Here is a 21,601-nt window from a genome sequence, read left to right as displayed (position 1 = left end):
ACAATTTTTAATTTAAACGCGAAGACAAAAAATACTAAACATGTAATATACGTGTACACGCATACGTTGTACACCAGGGATTTAAAACATAAACGCTTTCACTTAAAATAAAAACAATAATATCGTCATTATAAATTTATTGTAAAAGCAATAATACATTTTGTAGCCGATGATTCAAGGGTACGTGTCTGTAACGAGACAACCGGTAAAAGACATGGACCATCATGGTAGGTTATAGCGAATAAGTAAATAATGTGGTAATTAGGAAACGAAACGTTTTTATAAATGTGTGGACCTCAAACAGGTGCTCGTATCCAACAAAAAATGATCGGTTATGTGAAACAAAATACCGTGGAATCAAAAGTTACCGTAAAATTACAATTAAATAAGGCTTGATAGATTATAAACTGTATTCTTATTATATTATTTTTAGTTCAATTGTAGTATACAGATAAATTTTAGGCTACTAAATTGTCTAATATTTATAGCATTCCGGAATTTACATCCAAGTCTTCAGGAAGAGTACTTTATGTTGGGGTGTAAAAGTTAAAATTTGGTTGACACTGTTGTTGTAAATCTAAATTCATGCCTGGTTTATAACGAACAAACGTTCCCACCCAAATCTCACGGTCTGCCGGGTCACCTATTCCGGGTAAGCACGGACGACAATTATTCGCTGGAACAAATGGTGGTGAAGGTTGTGGCCCTGGTGGAGTTTGGTTCGGGTTGCCTTCAGGGTCAGTAGGGTACAAGCCGCCTCCATTACCGGGTCTAGGGTTGATCTGGGGATATTTTGGCGGCTTCGGTTTGGTGTCAGGGTCGGTAGGGTATAAGCCGCCTCCATTACCGGGTCTAGGGTTAATCTGGGGATATTTTGACGGTTTCGGTTTGGTGTCAGGGCCGATAGGGTAAAATCCGCCTCCATTACCGGGTCTTGGGTTGATGTGGGGATATTTTGACGGTTTCGGTTTGATGTTAGGGTCGGTAGGAAATAAGCCGCCTCCGTTACCGAGACTAGGTTTGTTATGGGGACGTTTTGACGGTTTCGGTTTGGTGCCAGGGTTGGTAGGGTATAAGCCTCCTCCATAATCTGTTTCAGGGTCGCCATAGTCTTCTCCATTATCGGGGTCAGGGTCGCCATAGTCTCCTCCACCATCGGTTTCAGGGTTACTATAATCACCATAGTCTGGGTTCTCGGTGGATGAAATTTGAGGTTCTTTATTTTCCCATGGCCAACTCCATTTTGGCGTAGTAGGCCATGCCTCGTCAATAAACGGCGGGAAAGTTCTCTTCATGCAAAACAGTTCTAGTTCTGATTTTTTCTTACCGTAGGCACACGTAAAAGAAGAATTCGTGTCACGGCACAAACTAAGGTGTTTGTTTAGGTGTAGTAGATTAGCACCGTTGGGCGATTCGAAGTCTTCCTGTAAAAAACTATAAGTCAGATAGGTGCAACGGAGTCTACAAACGATTTTAATTCAACTAAAAAATAGCACAAATTAACAACTGAATTAAGTAATTTTACTTGCCCGCTATTTTTATCTTCCTCCCCCCCACCGGATTTAAAATGTTTAAAATATAGACATGTTATTCGGTTAACACTTAACTCCCGTGTTATTCTTAGTTGCTCGTAATCGGATTGCAAAATATATATTATAAGCAAATAAAGACATTCATTGTGAGTAATCTGGGTATTGGAAACAAACCCGAAAAAGTCATATAATAAAATGTCCGGCATAACAAATAAAATTAGCCAACAAGCAGAATAAATATTTTTGACAAATATTTTATTATGTTTTAATAAAAACACTCGAGTATTGTGAGCAACAGTAGAAATACATATTAATTACCTCACTATAGTAAAAGTTGCTGTCGCCCAATTTGTTTGTGGTATAAGTGCAATTTTTGTACCTCAGTATTTTGCACGATGGTCCAATTAAATAACATGTGTACAATTGTTTTATGTTAAATTCGTAAACATCTTGAACTGCTACGCCTAGTGTAGCTAATGTCCAAAGAGTAACGACAAGTGCGTTCCACAGGCGTTCAACCGCATTCATTTTCTGTTTTTATTAACAAATAAACACACATTTATGTTACATTATTTCTGATTTACAAAATAATGACAACATTTTTGTTCAGACTAATTAATGTACTACCATTAACATACCACAAAGTGGTATCACTTATATCACTTTAAACATTTCAACTATTCTTAAGTTGTATGATTGATACCCAGGCGTGGATCTCAGAGTTATGAATGATAAATGAAATACAATTGATTTTAGGTTGTATAAATTAATTAATATACCAAGTATAATTCTATATTTATAAGTATGTATCTGTAGTTTGATATACTTCAGCAACACCAGACGGGAAAGACTTTTATAACAAACAATATTTTGCTGTTTGCAATACTAAGATGCCAAAAGTTGCAAGACCAATTTTTCTAAAACGAATTTTATAAGTCTATTGGCTTAATCTGGGCCGTCTTTTCCTTTGAGCCGAATATTATAAGTAAATTACCACTATGAACGTGTTTTTGATACTCTAGTTTTAAGTTTTTCACGCAAGATTGGTGTTTTAGTGTAACAATAAATTGTTACATATGTAACAATTCCTAAATTAATGGGACTTACACAATAAATATTGTATCGTGACCTAACCCGGACTCGTTTATAACTTGTTAATTTTCAAACAGTTTTCTCTTTAAATTTCTTTTAACTAAAAATGTAGACCATATCATTTTTTTTAGCTAAATCGACTTTTAAATAATTGGGATACACCGGGAATATTGGAACATATTTACTATGTATAATTAACCAGTACCACCTATTCAATACCTATTTAAAAAAAAGCAAAATTTTATTAAAATATTAAAATGTATCATTTTAATAAATAAAATAATATTTTTCTAACTTTAATAAAATATAAAGTAGGTATTATAGAGTATAAGTATTATAAAGTACCATAGTAGTAAATACCAGGAGGATTGCACCACCTTTAGAGATTGTTTCCTGCTTGCTCCAATATTACCGAGTGCAAATTAATTACGTTAAAATTTTTAATTTAGTCAAAACAACTCAGCTTATATATATATATATATATATATATTTTTTTTTTGTTTGCAATATTATAATAGTAATGGTATAACAGTGTTTAAAACAAAACGAGCGTACGTTACCTTTAAGGTGTACCAATTGCCGAGCGAATTCACATAACCGCACAACTGGTACAGATCGTGATTTTGTGACCGACTTTATACCTACCATATGCGTTTGTCTTATCGATTCCGATACTTAACAACAGCTATCGGTTCGATTTGAAAAAAAACAAAATTAATTGCATTACTGCCTAATTTTGATTGGGTAGTCACGCGCCAAAAAAAAATACACGTCGGCCGGTCGTCGCATTTATACCGATGGTGATAATTTTCCCCTCGTTATGGGTACTTATATTAATTGCTACTTAAGAGAGTAGCAATAAAATCATACACCGAGATTTCAAATAATAATTATGATTATGATTTATGAGCAAGTACGTGGGTACTTACTAAGGATTGAAGTGCGTTTTGGGTAATCGTGCGCAAGGGCGGGCAAGTCCTAACTAAGTAGGTAGGTATAAAGCGGTCCCCACGCAATCAATATTATTAATGGTCTAGAATAGATATATTGAAGAATTGCACAGTAAATTTCCAACATCATTTGGTTTCTTCAAAGAATTGACACAACGTCAAGACCGCTTAAGACGTCTTACGATTTATGATGTTCGAGAAAACGTAAAGGATTTTTTTAATTTTTACCGATAACGTCAAAAATATATTTTGTACTCTGTACCTACAGCCGAAGTAAGTATTATTCTTTAGATCATTGTCAAATAAATCAGATATTACATGGTATCTGAGAATAAGACGTTAGGTATTATACTTTTAACTTAGAGCAAAAAAAAAGGCTGCTGCTGTTCGCGGACGGTCGTCTGTTGTCAACAGGCGATTATCAAGTAGGGTTTTCCAAGTATACTTACAAGTTTAATAAATGTGTCTCTCATCATTTATTTAGTTGAATCATAAAAAACTTTGGAGAGAAAAAAGTAATATTATTACTGATAGGGTGTGTAAAGTGTATATACATTTTGTACGGAGAACAAATAGTAAACTAAATTTAATTCGGAGTAGGTACCCGCGTATCTAAGAGCTGTAATTATTGGCATCAATCATTTATTGTTCCATGAATTTGTCAGACGAGCAAATCTCGAAAGCGTTGCTTCCATGGGTATAAGTATAATTCTGCATAAACGCCTACATCGTCATACCTAAGACCAAAGTAGTACACCAGCTAGCATAGGATTTATACTACAATATAAGGTCAACGAGCAGACCATAATAATATTAAATATAGTAGTAACAATTAATATTAAGTATACACGATTCATGTTAAATAGGTATTTTTGTTATCTGCACGAACTCTGCTTACAATTTGCTCTTGCAATTTTTTAATGTTTATTTTAACGTGAAAAGTAATTATTTCACTCGTTAACGACCACGGTGACACACGTTTGAGTTTCAACGAAAAAATGTATTGTAGATTAAATCATAATCTTAAATATACTTAATGGCATAGGCTTAGAATAAAGAATACACGTAACACGAACTTACGGATTGTGAATAATTAAATAAAAAGTACACACATACAAACTATATCTGTAACAATTATTGTAAATGGCGTGGGAATATTTGAAAATTAAAAATTTCACTCGCATATAAGTAAACCATTTGAATTTTTCACCTCGTATATTGTTGAATTTTTGAACATTAAAAAATGGTTCCTCGATTTTTTAAATTTGTAATCTGACATTGCATAAGAAATATGACCTGTACTTTTGAAAATATAAATTATACTTTTTTCAACTGCTAGCATTTAGTCAGTTGCAAGTTTAAATAGGTAATTTACAGCAAAATTGGGCAACGACAAAAAACAAGGTCAAAATATTTCTTTAAACGTGTACATTTGTTAAAATTTCGAAAAAAAAGTTTGCCATGTTTGCCATGAATAGGTACTTTACATTTCTAACACTAGTTTAATCTCAACAACTTTTAATCAAACTAATGTGTATTGTGCACAATATAACTATTGTGTAAGAACATAATTTGAGTGAAATAGAGTTTGCTGGAACCAAATAAGGCAATATTTTTCGTAAAAATAGCTATACTTTTATATTTATCTTTATAAAGTGCTAAAACTAAAACATTTCTATGGAAAGTTTAAAATCTAAACTGCTTAATTTGATTGCAGTTACTTCACATATAACAGGTCACACGAATTTACGTTTGTATTGAATAGAAATATGTCAGTTCTTAATAGAAAGCAGGACACCCTTCAATTCAAATTAATAATATGTCATTATTATATCACACTTGTTAAGAAGCAGATAGAATTGTAGTAGGTAGCTAGGGAGATTAAATATAAAAAAAAACAATGATACACGCTGTCATTGACAAGAAAGTATAATTAGTAAAACACATAATATTATAGTATTGTTTCATACATAGGGTAAACGTCAAAATTGTTTTAATAAAAAATTCTTTAAATAAAACGTAATTATTAAAAATATAAATTTAAAAAATAAACAGAAATAGTAGGTAACAAAATTAATAAATATTTCAACACTTTTTTTTTTTTATTATAACATAATATAAATTAGTTAATTTTTAAACCGTTAACACCTTAACTATGATTGATTCGAATAAAAACAACATTCTCTTTTCTGTAAAACAAATTATAGATAAATAAATTACTATATCAAAAATAATTAAGTACATTGCACATTAGCTTTAAACGGAGAAGGGAGGTTTATAACTCAAATGTTGACAAAGTTTAATGGAAATTGGGTAGATTTAATTTAGAATCGAGGATTTTAGTTCTGTTTTTCTAAATTCATATTAATATTCTCTTTGTTGACGTAACACAATTTTTTTTTTTTAAAGTTCAAAGCTTAATTTGTAGAAGTATGAAAATAGTCAAAAAAGGGTTATTTGTGTCGTTCATTGTAAAAGTGAATTGTCTCCTTGTAATTTAAATTTTGAATAACGCGCTTTTTGTAAATAATGTGTAGGAAAACAAATACAAGTATTCATTTAGTGTTGATATTTTTTAATTATTTCTGCATTTATTGAAGTTGCTTCCTTTTTATAACAAAAGATATGATTAAATGCCATTCTTTAAGCAAAAATATACAAAACATTTAAAAAATCTGGAGTTGTATCATTTTTACAATAAACGACCCTTTTTGTTAAAGCAATTTTTAATTGTTAAACAACAATTTGAATATTTATAGGAGAAACTGCCACTCCACTCGCGTAAAATTTCAAACAAAAATAAAACTAAATATTAAAAGCTAGCTTTTAACTAAACATTTTTTTTTTAAAAATTGAAATAAAATAATTTATTTTTTGTAATTTTGGTACAGTAATTAATGGCTTGAGACACATTGTTAGCCCCTAAGTTATAGGTTATAGTAAAAATTGTAAAATATTACAATATACTACTGCATACTTACTAAAAATGATAAATATATAAATAATAGGATACTACAAAACTCAAAGGGTTCAAATCATTCAATATTGTTGTTGCATGTTGTGCATGGTTTACATGTACGTCTGCGTTTTGACTGTGGAGTAATTTTTTCTTCGTCGTCACTGGCCTATTAAAATAAGACAGTTAATAGTTTCAAAAAATAATTACCTGTTTAGCTGTAGTCTACTACACTTACTTCTATGAAGGTGTTATTATTTTTATTCTAAAAAAAAAATGTACGAATTTAATACAAGAAATCATAGTTAATGTAAATCTTAGTGAATAATTAAAAAAAAATTATCGCATACTGTATGAAATAACCAAATAAAACTGAAATAAAGAAGAAGTTTCTATCCATTCTGGGGGAAATGGTTAATGATATTTTATTTTATTTGTTAACACATATTGATAATATTTTGTCTAAAAAATATTCCATACAAATATACTACTAATTGAACTACTTTTTAAAAATTTAAAGAGCGCCGTAATTTTTAGAGACAATGTATACATTTTTGGAATTTTCTTCTCGATTTTAGGGAGAGGAGAAGTCTTTTTAAATTTTTGCCTCAAAAAAATATCGTACGGGTAACTTTTTGCCTCAAAAAAATACCTTACGGGTAAGTACGATTTCTGATTTACAGTTACCACATAAAGAAATCCGTTTAGCGGCATAATAATGTTTTTTAAAAATAACAAAATTATACAAAACACATTGTAAAAACAATACGTTCTCTACTCCGTATCGAAGCTAAAAAGAAAACTAAATTATTAGTAAATATACAAATGTTGTAAACTAACCACAACTGTGGAATTTTGTGATTGTTCAGCTTGACGATCATGCTTTTGAACTCGCGTTTTGGGAGTCCTCAACGCTGACAGTTTAATTTTCCTGCCGTCATTATTTACTTGCTAATTAAACAAACAACAAATAAATAATATTTTATATAAATATTGGAATTTGTTGTAAACAATTCAGTAGCATAATATTAATAGTTATTAGAAAATTATTAATAATTCATTAAAAATGTAAAAATACTTTTTAACTTAAAATTTGTAATACATGAAAAAATTAGTATTCTCAACCGTCAATTTTGTAATAACAATTAATAATTACAATTATTATTCAAGTACTTCTGATTAAAACATACTTGTATTTGAAATTGTTCAGGTAGATAAACTTTGATGTTTGTAAACAATGAGTCTTCATGGCGTTTATAGAACATTGACGATATTTTTATTTCAGATAATGGAGCGGATTCAAAAGTGGTAGTGTGTGTCACCACAACATTCATTGTCAAATCGCAAAGTGTCCACATTTTCTAAACAAAAACAAAAAAACAATGTAATAACCAAACTAAAAATATTAAATTTTTATTCTATTTTAAAGGTTTTTGAGTAAAAACCAAAGACATATATTTTCATAAGGTATCTAAATAGATATAAACCAGTTGACTTAGCATCATTGAAAGAATAACGTGGTAACATAAATATTTTTTTTCCTAAAATCAAATATCACCATATTTTAACTTTGATTTCAATAATTTATTCGAAACAAATTTTAAATCTGTAATTAGGTATCCTCTTTGGACAATGTCTCTTTTGTGTTGAGAAAATATGACCATTTCTCTTAATTCGATGGTCTTAGTAGAAAATGTTCAGATGTATATGTGAATAACAATGGATATTATTCCTAATTCTTAATTAATTTTTTGAAATAACACATCATAAAATAATAAGAATTACACAAGTTGATAAATAATTGATTTTATATTACCGTGTTAATAGCTTCATTTGTTGGATCTACTGCGTCTACGTAACATTTCAACTTTTCCAACATTGCTTTGTAAAACCCATAGTTATAAGAGTCATTTTTAGTAATTAGTGGTTCAAGTATAAACCACAGACACTGTTGCATCAATGTCAAGATTTTAATATCTTTACAATCTGTGTACACTGGCGAATGAGTCAAAATGGATATTGCAAACAACACCATATAATCTGGTAATATATGAGGTAGTTGCTCCATTGCTCTATCTACAGAGCCTAAACAAAAAGTAAAACATACATTACAATAAGGATTAATAAGCATTTCAAATGTAGGTATACAAAAGGGAGAGGGGAAGAAAAACAAACATTGAATACCCAAACCTGGGCATCATTTAAATAATAAAATCTAATACAATTGTAATAAAAAAAATATATATATTTAAAATAACATTCTACTTGAATCAGTAAAATAAAAATGTATTTAAAGAAAATATATTGAATTTATAATAGAAGTTATTTACAGCGTTAAATCGGATGAATTTAAAATATATATATATATATATATATATATATATATATATATATATATATATAAGCAACTCTGGTTTGTGGGTAACTAACCAGTAGAAATTACCGTTTGGTAAATAGAACCCTAAATACTGAATCATTTGCTTTGAAGTTAAATAGATAGTCACATTGTTAGAGAATATAAGTTATCACGATGATGGGACTTTATCACAAATAAATAATCAAATTAAATTTATTATTCTGTATATTAGTACTTCGTATAAATTAAAGAATATATTAAGATAAAACTATAGTAAAGTTATTTTAAGAAAAATAAGCTTAAAGACATACTAAATATATAAGTATGTAAGTAAAATTAAAATTTTGTATGATACGACCTTTAGAAGAAAAAAATTGTATTTTATAAAATGTCTGTATTAAAAAATGCTACACTATTATACAATTAAAACATTATAAAACAAATAAAAAAACTAGCTTACATGTGGTTGTTTTTTGAGTTAAGATTTTTATGTACTCTTGTCTTCTACTTGTGTCTTTTAAAAGGTATCCATAAATTTTAGTTTTTAAATTTTTATCGGTTTCAAGACCACCAAAAACATACATTCCCATAAAATCTAATGGTAGACATTTAAATGGTGAACCACGTCCTAGACCCTTGTGAAGTTTTTCAGCGAAAATTTCTCGGACTTTTAAGACCTCATCCTATTAAATAAAGAAAGACATGTAATACACTTTTGATTAATATTAAATCATTATGAAATACCGTCATTAGTCGAGAGAGTAAAAAGAATTGCTCGGCTGTGTATTGATCACCAATTTCTTTTTGCTCACAAATTTTCAACATTGCACATCCCGCTTGTAATCGTAACCAAGCTAATTCAGGTTTAGTTAACATTCCAGATTCCATCAAATCACCATTTTTAGAAAGAAGAACAGAGAATATTCTAAAAGTCTTTCGAGCACACTGTTTGTCATTTTTCAAACCAACGACCCATCTAGCTAAAGCTTTAATACCTTCAACCTAAAAATATGTGAAATTAATGACATAATACTAATTTGAAATTGACCAACTTACTCTACATTTAGTTTCTTTGGGTAGCCTATTTTCTTGACACCAATCATCATCATCATCACACGTGACAATATGGGTAATTTCTGTAGCCAATAATTCCCTGACAATCTGTTTTGAAACAAGTATATTTGCATAAAAAAACACGCTAAAATCTACTTTTCCATTAATTCGTGGCCATTTCAGCAAAAACTATTTTAATGTGGTCTATTCGGCGAGATACCATTTCAGAGTAAAGTATAAAATAATTATTTTTTTAAATACTTATTTTATTTTGGCCTGAGCTCGTTTTTTTGTTAGTCTTTATTTTAGTCAACCATATAATATTATACTGTAACGAGCCTTTTCCTTGAGAACTGAGGTCTCTCCCGGAGAGAAAAAAAAAACCAACAGAAATCAGGGCATAAAGAAAATTGCAACGAGCTTGCCTGTTTAGTCCTCTTTGTCGATTTTATAAATGAGGTAACTCTCAAAGGTTAAAGGTCGTGACAAAAAGTTGACAATATTATTTTAAGTCGATCGCGGTCCATGGAAGGTAAAAGTTCAACTGATTAGGGTTTCATGCTGTTGGTGAATAGTCTCGTATGTATCAACTGTCCCCTACCTATTGTCTCACTTTATAATGTTTATTTAGCATATTAAGGCAAGTGGTAACATGTTATCGAAAGTACCTGTTACAGTACCTAAAATACATTTAAGGGAAAAAGCAGCGCTGCCATCGTTATACTAGTTAATAATTATCTATTACTTATTAAATATTACAATTTATTACACTGACATAAACTAACAATACTAAATTAAATTAACTCCATGTCAAAAAATCAACAAAACGTCTTAAAACTAAATTACCTTTTTTGATATTATATTACTGAACAGAGCACTGTATTTGTCAACCACGTTTAAAGCAAGATGACCAAAAGCTACTATTGCAGTTTCGTAATATTCTGATTCGGGCGTCAAATTGAGTTGAGTTTTCTAAATAATACAACAAAATTTATAATTTAAATTTGATTGTTACATTTGCTATAGAAAAAACAAAACTATTAACTAAAAATGAGTGAGAAATCAATCAAACATTTGTATTTATCAAGTTGACTGATAAAATTACAGTAGTGTTTGTAAATCATCATGTTTATCAACCCCTAATTTGTTTTATGGTTTGTGCATCCTGATTAAAACTCGATTTCCAAAAGATATTAATTATGATTTAGACATACATTTATTTATTTTATTCACTTCTTACCTCCACAATATTATCAAAAACGTTAGTCTTTGATTTATAAACATTGACAAACAAACATCGAATTGCGCATTTAGCTTGTTTGGGTGTTCCTTTAATTGAAAAGACTTCACACATTGGTGTAAGTTTTTCAGTTAATTCTGGACAGCTATCACCTGTTAAATGTAATATAAAACAAATTTAAAATCCAATTAATCATTGTCATTTAGGTATACATTACCAAGTGCACTGTATTTTCCAATTGTAGTGAGAACAGTAAGTACTTGAGTAGTAATACATACATCATCATAATGTAACAAATGTATTAGTTTGTCTAAAATATCTGGATGATAAAAATGACAAGCAAACGTGTTTGACAGTACCTAACATAACATAAAATATGTATTATTTATACAGAATAAAGTATAAAGTTCACACTTCGCTCTAACTGCTAACACAAAAAAAATTGTTCTAAAACTATATGTTTTCTGACAATCATTGAAAACAAAAAAGTAAAAGTTAATTTTTTTTTCGACCAGTTATTTTCTATAGAACAAAAATATTTTATTATTCCAAGGGTGTGAAATTATTGGTCCATTCGGGAAAAGTTACTCTTCTAACTTAATAACTGGTATTTTTATTTTAATCCCAGTTCGATTATCATTTACGGTAAATTAATTACCCCAGTCTTTTTGACCCCACGACACATCCGTAAGAGTTAAATTTTGAAATGAAAATTTTTTATATGCAACTACTATTTAATCACTATTCTACTATCGATAGACTAAATATATTTATGTAAAGAGTTACCAAACATTTTTTACAACAAAAGTTTAAAATAAACATTTTAAAGTTATTAGCATGTAAAGAAAAAACTTAAAATTCACAACACTATTAAGAAAATATGATTAGTAAAACCTCGTGGGATACCATACACATATTTTAGAAGCGTACTTACATTGAGTAGTTCTAGGCCTTTGTATCCTGCGGTTCCAGGATGCAAACCAAGTTCGTCTACCATGTGTCCTGCATTCAAACAATTTTCTACGTGAATAAATAGTACCTAAATAGAACAAATGTTAAAAAGTCTCTATAATGGTGCTATTATTACATACAAATTAACAAATCAAACCTTTAACGATTGAGAATCAATCATGACAGACAATGCTCGTTCTAAAAGGGCTTTTAATGTGTTGTAATAAACATTAGTCGTATTGGGTTTCCCAAGTTTTTTCAACAAAAAATTGAAAGCATTTGCTACTTCAGCCGTGCTTGAAGTTTGTTTGACAATAATGTCCATGTCTTAAAATGAAAAGTTTAAATAATTCTAAATATATTAAGGATTACTATACAGTTACAGTTACTTACAATTCAATAAATTAGCATCACTACGTAACTGTTGAGAAAATTTGTTAATGAATTCATTTGCCTTGACTGGTTCGGGTAAATATCGGGTTAATAATTTAATACTCGTTTGAATTTCCAGTTCTTTATTGTCATGATCTGCCTTTTTGTGAATGTTAACAAATTCTTTTAAATAAGATCGAATCCTAAAATCAATAGTAGTAAATTTAATAATATTATATGGACGAAATGTAAATTTATTTGATTTTACAGCATTTGATTTTTTTGTATTTCTATAAAAGCCTTTTTTGCGTATTCATCGACAGTCCCATACAAATGATAGAGCCTTTTCATTTTGACGTCAGGTGGCAGTTGATAAGGAACCAATGAGGAATTGACAATTTGTTCTACCAACAACTTGTCTTCCAAGCAATTCCTGTAGTAACCATGCAATATTTTGTCTTTGATCCAAGAAAAAGCTTTCTTAGTTGCATTTGGAATTTCTGGTCCATTAAGGTAAGTTTTGTAGATATACGCCAGGCCGAGGACTGCTTCTCTTCTAATTTTAAACTAAAAAGTTTTAAATATAGAAAATTAATCAGAAATATTTGTATAATAAAATTAATTTCTTAAATATAAAATAAAATTTGATACATAAATGATTTAAAGAATACTTGGTGTATGCTAAATTTTTCATTATTTTATGGAGAACAAAAAAAGTTAATATAACAATTTTATATCGTTTTAATTTATATATTAGTGGCACAAAATCCTTATATTATAGAAAAAATGTTCTCTATATTTTGTTAATTCAACCGAATAACTAATGCATTCAGTTTTTTTTTCTTCTTTGTCGCTATTAAATTAATTTAGCGCTCACACCAAACACCTTTTAACTATCAAAAAGATGTCAACATACCTTTTTATCACACATTCTATCTTTAACCATTAAAAAAAGTTCTTCATTTTCGGCAATGGATTCAAAATCAGTTTTAGCTGTTGATACAATAGCCAATATAGTTTCATACCGTACGTTCATATCATGATCAAAACTTCGTAGACGCAATGCTTCTATCAAATCTGGGCGACAATAAGACTGGTTCACTAATATTTGCATGGCACATTGAACACACTTAATTCTAATGTTTATGGATAAATCATTAAATCGACTAAGAAAGGCATGCCATAAAATATTATAACGGCGAGCAATATTAGATTCTTTCTCAGAAAACATTGATGCTAACAAAGCAATAGTATCTGATCGTTCTTGCTCTACTGTGGACTTTAACTTGCATTCGAGCAGTGGTAAAACTGCTAACAATATAGATTTACTTATTTTGTTCAATTCATATATGAGATCATAGGTTTTTGAATTTATCGCAAGATTTTTTTCATTCTGGCCTAGCATAAGACTTTGGTTAAAGAACTGTAAAAGTATTGAAAAATGTGTAAGAAAGTTTATTTTATTATAATTAAATTATTATAACAAGTGTAACAACTAACCGCTTGAATGTAAGGTTCTAGAGAGTCTGAACATTTAATAATAAGATCTTTGACCAATGAATAAGTATTTTTTCTATGCGATTTGTTAGGCTCCACGATATTGATTAAAATAATATCAAGAAGTTCATTGGAAATGACGTCGGATTCCATTATAAGAGGACACAATATATCTAACATAAATACTTTTACTTTGGCTGAATGTTCATCGCTAAAAAAAGATTTTTTGTATTAATATAATCATTAAAAGTGAATGTTGACTGATATAAATATAATTTTATTATCTTACTTAATGATTTGGAATAAAAGAGAGAATAGTTTACAAAATATTTCTTGACAATCCTCTAAATCAAAGCACATATTGAAAGATTTAACATATGCTAAATTTTCCAATAAATAAAAATAGCGTTTGAATGCTGGATTTTTGGGATCTTTCAAACCACCGAGTTGTTTAATCAGGAACATAAATATGCCCTATATCAATAGAAAAATATATCTTGTGAAAACCCGTTTATTCAAAATTGTATATTTTGTTGTACAAAGTAATGTTTTAATAAATAATTTGTACAAAACACACTACATACCTTCACTTGTTCTGGGTTTGTGTAAGGAGCTTCAGGCGCAAAAATTCTAAGAACATCCGCAATACAGCAGGCCGTTAAGAGCTGAACATCTTTACTGGGATGTTTTAGAAAAAAATCTTGCACTAAATATATAGTTAATGGTACATACTGCTGACACATGGCTTCATTTTGAGCCATGTTTTGAAAGGTATGAGCTAATATCTACAAAAAATTTAAGAAAATACACATTATTTGTATAAATTTTAATCTCAATATTGACAATGCGTCAATAATTGATTGTGCGATAAAGCGCTCTGGCGTACACGTGTAATTTGATTATTAGCTTTCTGCTTGACAGTGTGTAAGCATTCGGTGAATGCTTACGCACTGTCAAGCAATTTTTAAGCCAGATTTGGTCCCAATGGAAATTACCTGTTAACCAATCTATATAGCTCTGGTACACACCAATAATTTGAATATTTGATTGCTAGTTAGTTACTGATTTTAGAAGGATAAAGGGGAGGGGCGAATTTTGCAACATCTAGTTAGCTTATACCCTACTCGGGGAGTCAAGACTTCCAACAAAATTAACTGTGGGAAAGCGAGGCGTACTTTCGACATTCATATTTAAGAGGTCTTTATTAATATAAAATGTATTATATTATAATATAAATATGATATTATAATATTTATTATCATTATTATTATTATTAGTTTAAAAGAGTACAAATTATTTTTAACTAATATTACATTTTTATCAGTGAGCGCTAATACATCATCGCCTTACCCATTCAACCACTCTCCTCCAATATTACAATTTATAATCAGAAAACCTAAAAGTCATACTTCAGTGATTGTTGAATTAACAAGAAAATTAACTTCACATCAATCAAAACAAAAAAAACTATTTTGCTGTCATAGACTGGTTTGGAACCAGCGTATCGTCAATTTTGGAAGTATAGATTACAGCGCTTGCCATATTTTCTATACTTACCCCTAATAATAATGATAAGTTTTTGTTTTTACTTTTTCATTCGTAAATAATATGTTTATGTTTTAATATTTGTATTATGTTCTATACAGAACATTTTCTTTATTTAACATACATGATTAATTATTTTGGCCAATTCAAATGTCATTATTTTAGAATAGGTATATCTAAAAACGACAATAGATCAATAATCACTGACGAAAATTAGCAAAAAACTGAGACCAGTACTTTGACAAACTACAGATATGTGTACAAACAGAAGAAGTTTTCTTATATAACCAAATTTATAATGAAGAGGAGTACCTAGAATTAACCCAGGAAGACATTAAGTTTCAAATACAAAAATTAATGAATCACAAATCACCTAGATATTATGTTTGGCGAAATTGTTAAAGAAAGGAGGACAGCAAATAATATGTAAGGTTACAGCCTGATGAAAAACTTTTCTACCTTACTGAATTAAATATAAAATTAAATGGCGCAGCACAATAATCATGACAGTGTAATTACTTCGAAATACTATACACGTACTTGTGACAGACCTTTCAGCATGTGTACAAATACAGCCCATTTTTTTAATAGAATGTGTATACATTTTGCAACTTTAAAATAACAAAATTCAAAAGCACATTAATAATATGTTTTGAGGCTTTTTTTTTTTTTTTTGAGAATTTATTGGAATCTTGTGTTTTTTTACACCGATTACGAATCTGAGGTCTAAAGTTGGCGGACTCCTCTAACTCAAAGATAATAGCTACTTGAATTTAGAACTTTTCGGCATATATTACAGTAGGCGACGAGTGTGGAAGTCAGAAGCTGCGGCACCATGCAGATGTATTCAGGCACACAATTCACAATTAAAAATAACACTTTATTTCCAATTCGTTAAGTATAAATTTCCAAAATTATAATATTATACTAATTTTTGTAGTGAAAAAAAACCGACCAAGACGGGCAGGCCAATAACCATTTTACACGCCTACGCTCAATTAGTTAGTTTGTTAGAACAGGGAAAACTTTGCAAAAAAATCTCTTTTAAAATGAATACTGTGAAAAAATGTAAACTAATAAAATTATATGTAAATCGACTCCCTACGAAAAAATTTAATAATTAAAAAAGGGTGTCCAGTAAAATAAATATATGCCTTGTTAGATTAAACACATAGATAATCCTACAAACGAATATATAAATAGAATCATACTTTAAGACGTCGAATAAGTTCATCGGATCCAAGATCACTGGTCACTGGACGACATCCCGGAGGGTAATTGATGTATTGTTCCATTTTAAAATATGTCTCTTCAGTAATTATCTAAAAAAAAAAAAATTATAATAATTTATGTGAGCACAGCTTACCTAACGTACAACACAACTGCTATTCAAATACTGCTACTCAAATTTACTAAGATTCAATATTTAAATGTTGTACTATCGAATTAGCTGCTAAACGTAAGTATTTTATATTATTTTATTATTGATAATAAATTCTGCGTCGACTTAAAATAAACGGCAATTCTCTTTCTAATATTCGCTATAACATCATTAAAGTATATTGTGCTTAAATCACCTTCTTATGATTAATTTTTCAAATTATTTACAATATGTAATAAATATGTAGCACATATGTATACAATATGTAATAAATATAAATAATAACACAGTACCTGATTATGCAAAGCAATCGATTGTTGAACGAAACGTGATGTCTAATATTAGCTTGGACGAGCGAAACGCGAATGAAAACAAACAATAATACTGTCACACGTAGTTGGTTATTTTTTACGTGTACTTCGATGACGATTTTAAACGATGCGTACGACAATGCGGTTGGAAAAACAAAAAAAGCTCTACAAGCGAAAGTCAAATAACCGTTTTCAGTCAGATTTCACCATTATCACAATCGGCGACCATTTTTGCGTATCGACCGAGTTCAACAGGCAACATTGGAGACGCACTACTGAGCAACATGAAATGTACCTACCAGAACACGGATTATTGATCCAGTTCAAACTTCAGACGGCATACTAAAATTAAAAAAAAAAACATAAAAGTCAATAAGGGATGCTACCCGCAGACGCCATTGGTCGTTTCACGTCTGCAGTTTGCTAGGCAACGCCGAATGATGATGATAATATGATCACCGTGATATCGGCGCATGTCAAGTTTGAGGTTTTCGAAATGACGGATAGTATAATATATATACTTTATATATACTTTTACATTGTATAATGTATAATATTTTGTTTCAAAGCGGTTTTAACCAGCCTACAGACCGCAGCAGCTGTTGATCGTGTGCCGTATTGATAATAAATACGAGCGCATGTTATCATTATTATTACTATTATTATTATTATTATTTTAAACGCGCGCCACCGTTATTTGTTATCAAAAATAGGTATCGGGTGCGTTACATGATAATTATTGTTGTGGTGACGGTTTTTTACTATTGTAGCGCAGAATATGCTGTGATTGTAGACCCCAAAGTCGATTATTTCCCAATAAGCACAATAAACACACAATAAAACTCCTAGGGCCTACGTCAAGTATCGGTTCACCCTTATTAGCGAACGTAAGACACGCTGATTAAGGACTGTATCCAGTAAATGATCGTTTATAGTTGCCCCAGTGGCTCTATTTAGAAATGCACCGAAAAGACGTTTAATGAATAAGGTAAAAGGTAACGCTTAAAAATTAAAAAAGTGTTAAGTCTTCAAAAACAATTATTGTAATGTACACAGAAATATATAAGACAACGTGATCGTGGGACGTACTTTAAATAACAATACAAATTACGAAGTACATTAATTCCCTTTTAAAAACGGTCGAGGAAGTAACCACCCGCGATATTCTTTTCGTTTGCCTTTAAGAGTAAACACAATTGATGTAATTTTGCTTATGCTACATTAAAACGATGTAGGACACATGTACATATTGCTGGATTAACATTATTGTTCTACAGCTAAATATTAAATATAAAATATTATATTATAAAATTGTAACGCTTAAATTATTTTCTCACGGCTATATTCTGATAATCAATTAAAAAACGACAAATTTTAAAATTACACAGAAAAAAAACAGTTTTCAACAACATTAATTAGTAAACAATATTTTTTTAAACCTGCGGAACCAATGAGGGCGGTTGTCCGTGTTAAAACTCAACCCTAAAATTATAAATAACGTCAGATACGTATTGATACTTGGCTGGAACGCTGAACAGATTTGGCTAAATGTATGCACGAGAACTTGAGAGAAAGATAATGATGGTTGCTAATGAACTTGAATTGTACCTAGCTACTTGAATGAAAAAAAAAAAACAAAAAAATTAAGGGAACAGAAACTCTGCTTACGAGAACACTTAATTTATAGACCCGCCCCTTAAAATCTTAAAACCAGGTAGATTGTACAATAAAATATTACAGAAAATCGACTTTTTATATAAAATAGACGACCGCGATAAAGTATCTATTTATGCTTCTAAACTCAAATCTTAGTTGACACTTCACTTGGTCCCGCTACTACACGCCTGACGCCATGAATGTTTAAAAAGCACCGTTCTTAGTTTTGACGTCCGTAATGAAGTTTAATAAGTCACTCAGACCATAGTAAAAAAAAAAAAATGTTAATTTTTAAATTAAAAAATGTTTATTTTGTGATATTTTGTATTACATAATAATGATTATGATAATTGAGCCAGAAAAAACCAAGTGATGGTCAAAATAATTCAAACAAAAATGATTACGTACACATTAAAATATAATTTTTTCATTTCCGAAAAGTGTTGGTGGTTGCATGTTTTTTTATCCAAATCTGTGGCCAACATTTTAATATTTTTTTGTTACATTTATACGTAGTAGTATAAAATTATAGGTTTGCTATCATTATTATACGATCATTATGGTTATCATAATGATATTTATTACGAGAATACACAAAAAAAAATTGGTACTCTGCAACAGGTGGCTCTAAACAAGGGTTTCAATGACTACCTGTATGGACATCGCATTACTGCGCTTTAGGAGCAGTATTCGCAGTAACGTACTTACAGAGGGTGGCCGGGGATATATAGCTGCATGCTTACTTAATTACTTTCAAAACGATTGATTTTTACCAGCCATTCGGTTTCAAAAACTGTTAAACATTTTAACACTAATAAATACTGCATTTTTAAGTAAAGATATAGGTAGATCTTTTAATAGCAATCAATATTATTAATGATACACAAAATAAATTAATATATAAATAAAGACTTGGCTCTATTCTCTAGAAAAAGAATACATTTTTGTTAAAATTAAATTTTTAATATTATAAAATTACTAAATATTTACCTTTTTTGATATTTTCCAAAGCTTTAACAAATTTTGAAACTTAAATGGTACCGTATATATTTATTATTAACTTTTTAAATAATAATTGGATGGAAATTTCGACTGATCGATAACCATTTTTGAATAAGTATTTTTAAAGTTCTAAAAGTTTAAAATTTAGAACAGGATAAAGGCTAGAGTGTAGTATTATTTTTATCTGTGTGCATTACTCTATCCTTCTGTTCTCAATTTTAAACTTAGTAATTTTAAAATTAATAATTGAAAACTGGTTATCTACCTGTCAACATTTTCAGCAAAATATTATTAATTAAAAAAGTTAATTGAATACATACGTTAACATTTAAGTTATAAAAGTTAATAAAGCTTTACAAAAAAAAAGAAGAAAAAATTTAAATAATATATAAATTAAATTGTCTCTAAAAAGAAAAACTACAACATCGCTATAATTTTATGAGAAAATGAGTATCTTACGTTAAATTGATCACTTTGTATTTATATTTATTGATACTCTATATTTATATTTATTGATACCCTATATTTATTAAGCACTACCAGCCAAAAATTTAAGTTCATTCATACATTTTTGGAATACAAATAAAAGAAAAAAAGTAAATAATAAAATTAAAATATTAGATATCATGATTAGAGTGCTTAATCAAAAAGAAAATATTTAAAATGTATACCAGTGATGTATAATTAAGAAAATACATTGATTATATACAATAAACATTACAACTTTCCTGTTTTGTATGAGAAGGGGAATAATATTATCACACTGTGAGTTTACTATTTCTAAATTCCGGTAAACTATTTTGATTTCTAGACAAAAACTTAAAATATAACACATATCAATTAAAACATTAGAAAAAGTTCAATAATTCTGTTTCCTTTAAATTTTTTAAGCAAATCTGCAAATGTACTCGAGAGGGTTTTATTATGTTCCCAGCTCCACTGTTGATGAAAACGTTTCTGCAATACCGAACAACTTGACCTAGTTTCGATTTTGTTCGTTAAAGTTGAACAGAAATAAAATGGTTGATTTTCTCCTTAAATTATAAATACATAACTCACAGTCTGACGCAAACGTGAATTCAATTATTTAACAACTCAACGTCAATTGCACACAATTTTACACGGAGAGTTTTGCGGTTATAAATAAATAATACACTGCAGTGAACTACTGCAGTGGACTACTGCAATGCGCACACTTGGATGAAATATTCTTTTAGATTAAGCTAAAATTAAAGGTTTATATTTGTACAACAATGAGTATTTGTTGTTGGTAATTAATTTATTTTTATCAGTTCACCAATCGCTTGATTGATGAGCTGATAACTTGATAGCATAATAACTTTTTTAAATATTTGTCTAACCTTAACATAACTACATAGAACCTGTATTTTAATTGGTCTATGATATTTTTAGGCCAAAAACATGAAAACCCCCATGTTCAAATTCATATTGGTGACGGACTTTCAACAAATGAAAAAGATTTTCTAAAAAACATGAACAAAACTCTAATTCTATTATATTCTTAAATAACTAGAATCAATTGTATTTACCATTCAATTGTTTTATTATTATTATGTACTTATTCTTCAAAAATTATGCCATTATTATCATTTTCTCTACATTTTTTATCCTTTATTGGAGGGTCAAATCTCAAAAACAGCCACAATTTCGTGGCAAAACAGGTACAATGGTAAAAGGTTGAAATAA

General features: G+C 29.4%; 2 protein-coding genes across 4 annotated transcripts; both read right to left on the bottom strand.

The window, feature by feature from the left end:
• Positions 1 to 527: 527 nt before the first annotated feature.
• Positions 528 to 2,057, bottom strand: LOC126837002 (uncharacterized). Its single transcript, XM_050570726.1, has 2 exons — positions 1,851 to 2,057; positions 528 to 1,424 (listed from the first exon to the last, which is right to left on the bottom strand). Exon 2 carries the CDS (start codon positions 1,293 to 1,295, stop codon positions 528 to 530), a length of 768 nt encoding a protein of 255 aa, XP_050426683.1. The 5' UTR covers positions 1,296 to 1,424; positions 1,851 to 2,057.
• A 3,583-nt stretch (positions 2,058 to 5,640) lies between these two features.
• Positions 5,641 to 17,778, bottom strand: LOC126836392 (sister chromatid cohesion protein PDS5 homolog B-like). 3 transcript variants are annotated; one of them, XR_007685319.1, is made up of 22 exons: positions 17,219 to 17,778; positions 16,756 to 16,866; positions 14,584 to 14,784; positions 14,289 to 14,473; positions 14,003 to 14,210; positions 13,419 to 13,925; positions 12,771 to 13,069; positions 12,524 to 12,705; positions 12,288 to 12,457; positions 12,114 to 12,218; positions 11,397 to 11,538; positions 11,180 to 11,331; positions 10,786 to 10,911; positions 9,943 to 10,047; positions 9,631 to 9,888; positions 9,347 to 9,569; positions 8,347 to 8,615; positions 7,721 to 7,891; positions 7,371 to 7,481; positions 6,769 to 6,795; positions 6,556 to 6,699; positions 5,641 to 5,763 (listed from the first exon to the last, which is right to left on the bottom strand). XR_007685319.1 is itself a non-coding variant. In XM_050569733.1 (21 exons), exons 2-21 carry the CDS (start codon positions 16,837 to 16,839, stop codon positions 6,610 to 6,612), a joined length of 3,615 nt encoding a protein of 1,204 aa, XP_050425690.1. In that variant the 5' UTR covers positions 16,840 to 16,866; positions 17,219 to 17,778; the 3' UTR covers positions 6,469 to 6,609. The 3 variants fall into 3 exon arrangements, 1 of the variants encoding a protein (XP_050425690.1); XR_007685320.1 differs by lacking the exon at positions 6,769 to 6,795; XM_050569733.1 differs by lacking the exon at positions 5,641 to 5,763 and having other exon boundaries at positions 6,469 to 6,699.
• Positions 17,779 to 21,601: the final 3,823 nt, after the last annotated feature.

This window comes from Adelges cooleyi, unplaced genomic scaffold (genome assembly GCF_023614345.1).
Source record: "Adelges cooleyi isolate 19-005CV unplaced genomic scaffold, UGA_ACOO_1.1 ACOO_flye_CR_arks_rails_tigmint_CR_PRNA_247, whole genome shotgun sequence".
NCBI classification, from domain to species: Eukaryota; Metazoa; Arthropoda; class Insecta; order Hemiptera; family Adelgidae; genus Adelges; species Adelges cooleyi.
This window is presented reverse-complemented; position numbering and strand designations above follow the sequence as displayed.